Below are 1588 nucleotides of genomic sequence, written 5' to 3'. Positions count from 1 at the left end.
TGTTTTCTGTATGTCTTTTAAAAAAATTCTTAACCTTTGTGTAAATACTACCAGAGCAAGACTTTTCTAAAATGTCAAAAAACAACAGGTGTTGGTGAGGATGCAGAGAAAAGGGAAACTCATACACTGCTGGTGGGAATGCAAACCAGTACAACTTCTATGGAAAATGATATGGAGACTGTCAAAGAACTAAAAGCAGAACCATCATTCCATCCAGCAATCCCACCACTGGTCATCTACCCAAAGGTAAATAAATCATTGTATCGAAGACACACCCGCACCCATATGTTTATCACAGCACTATTCCCAATAGCAAAGATATGGAATCAACCTAAGTGTCTATCCACAGATGACTGGACAAAGAAAATATGGTATATGTATACCGTGGAATACCACTCAGCCATTAAGAAAAAGAATGAAATCATGTTTTTTGTAGCAACATGGTTGGAACTGGAGGCCGTTATCTTCAGTGAAATAACTGCGAAATGGAAAGTCAAATACCACATGTTCTCACCCATAAGTGGGAGCCAAACAATGTGTACACATGGACATGGAGTGTGGAACAATAGACACTGGAGACTTGGAAAGGTGGGAGGGTTCGAGGGGGGTGAGGAATGTACAATTGTACCTTTTGGGCACAATTGTAGACTATCTGGGTGATGGGGACACTGAAAGCCCAGACTTCACCACTACATGATACGTTCATGCAACAAAACTGCACTTGTACCCCCTAAATCTATAAAAATAAAAAAAAATACTTTTCTAAAAGAACTTTTAAAGACACCTGGTTTAAGCAAGTACAATTTAGTTAACTATGCAGTTTTAGCATACTACTAATTAAGTATAATTCATAATAATAGCAAAAATATACATGATACCTAGAGTTAACAGCGTTAACGCTAAATGTTTGGTCATGATACCATTATGAAGGCTTCAAAAAGGAAAATTTATCATATGCTTTATTCTAAATTCCATATTTTTCTATCAGCTCTTCGGCTTTAGAAATAAAGGCACTCATCATATCTTCCTCTGACAATCCTTTTTGGGGGTTCTGTGCTTCCCATTTGGCCTTGCCTTTTAATTTTAGCATTTCTGAACACTCAATATTAATGTTTCCAATTACAGCTTGTTTGTAAAGCCCATACAGTTCTTTCACTTCTTCATCATCTGGTCTTGTTTTCAGCTTCCTCACATCTTCTGTGACCATGTCAAAATCAGCCTGCAGGGACATGGTGGCGGCAGCTGGGCTGTTGCTGCTCTCCAGGCACTCCTTCTGTATGTCTTATACCATTTTTGTTCCTCATTTCCTCCGTTACTGCCTTCTTTTGTATTCCATTGATTTTTTTTTTTGTAGTGTAGCATTTAATACCCTTCTAATTTTCTTGACCTTTTTTTAGAGACAGGTTCTTGCTCTGTTGCCCAGGCTGCAGTGCAGTGGCATGATCATGGCTTACTGCAGCCTCAAACTCCTCTATTTTCTTATCAGTGTGTTGAAAATTTTTTTTATCCTGGCTAACGCAGTGAAACCCTGTCTCTACTAAAAAAAAAAAAAAAAAAAAAAAAAATAGCCGGGCGTGGTGGCGTGTGC

The 1588-nt window shown here is 38.3% G+C and overlaps 1 protein-coding gene across 1 annotated transcript; it reads right to left on the bottom strand.

Annotated features, from left to right (window-relative positions):
- Window positions 1–964: 964 nt before the first annotated feature.
- LOC101132891 (acyl-CoA-binding domain-containing protein 7-like) lies at window positions 965–1258 on the bottom strand. The gene has a single exon (XM_019010611.2). It carries the CDS (start codon window positions 1229–1231, stop codon window positions 965–967), a length of 267 nt encoding a protein of 88 aa, XP_018866156.1. The 5' UTR covers window positions 1232–1258.
- Window positions 1259–1588: the final 330 nt, after the last annotated feature.

Source organism: Gorilla gorilla, chromosome 16 (genome assembly GCF_029281585.2).
Source record: "Gorilla gorilla gorilla isolate KB3781 chromosome 16, NHGRI_mGorGor1-v2.1_pri, whole genome shotgun sequence".
Classification (NCBI taxonomy): domain Eukaryota; kingdom Metazoa; phylum Chordata; class Mammalia; order Primates; family Hominidae; genus Gorilla; species Gorilla gorilla.
Note: the sequence above shows the minus strand (reverse complement) of the source record. Positions and strands in the feature narration are given on the sequence as shown.

What these genes read in the sequence shown, in the direction of transcription:
- LOC101132891 (XM_019010611.2), bottom strand. Translation starts at nt 1,231, where the DNA reads ATGTCCCTGCAGGCTGATTTTGACATGGTCACAGAAGATGTGAGGAAG.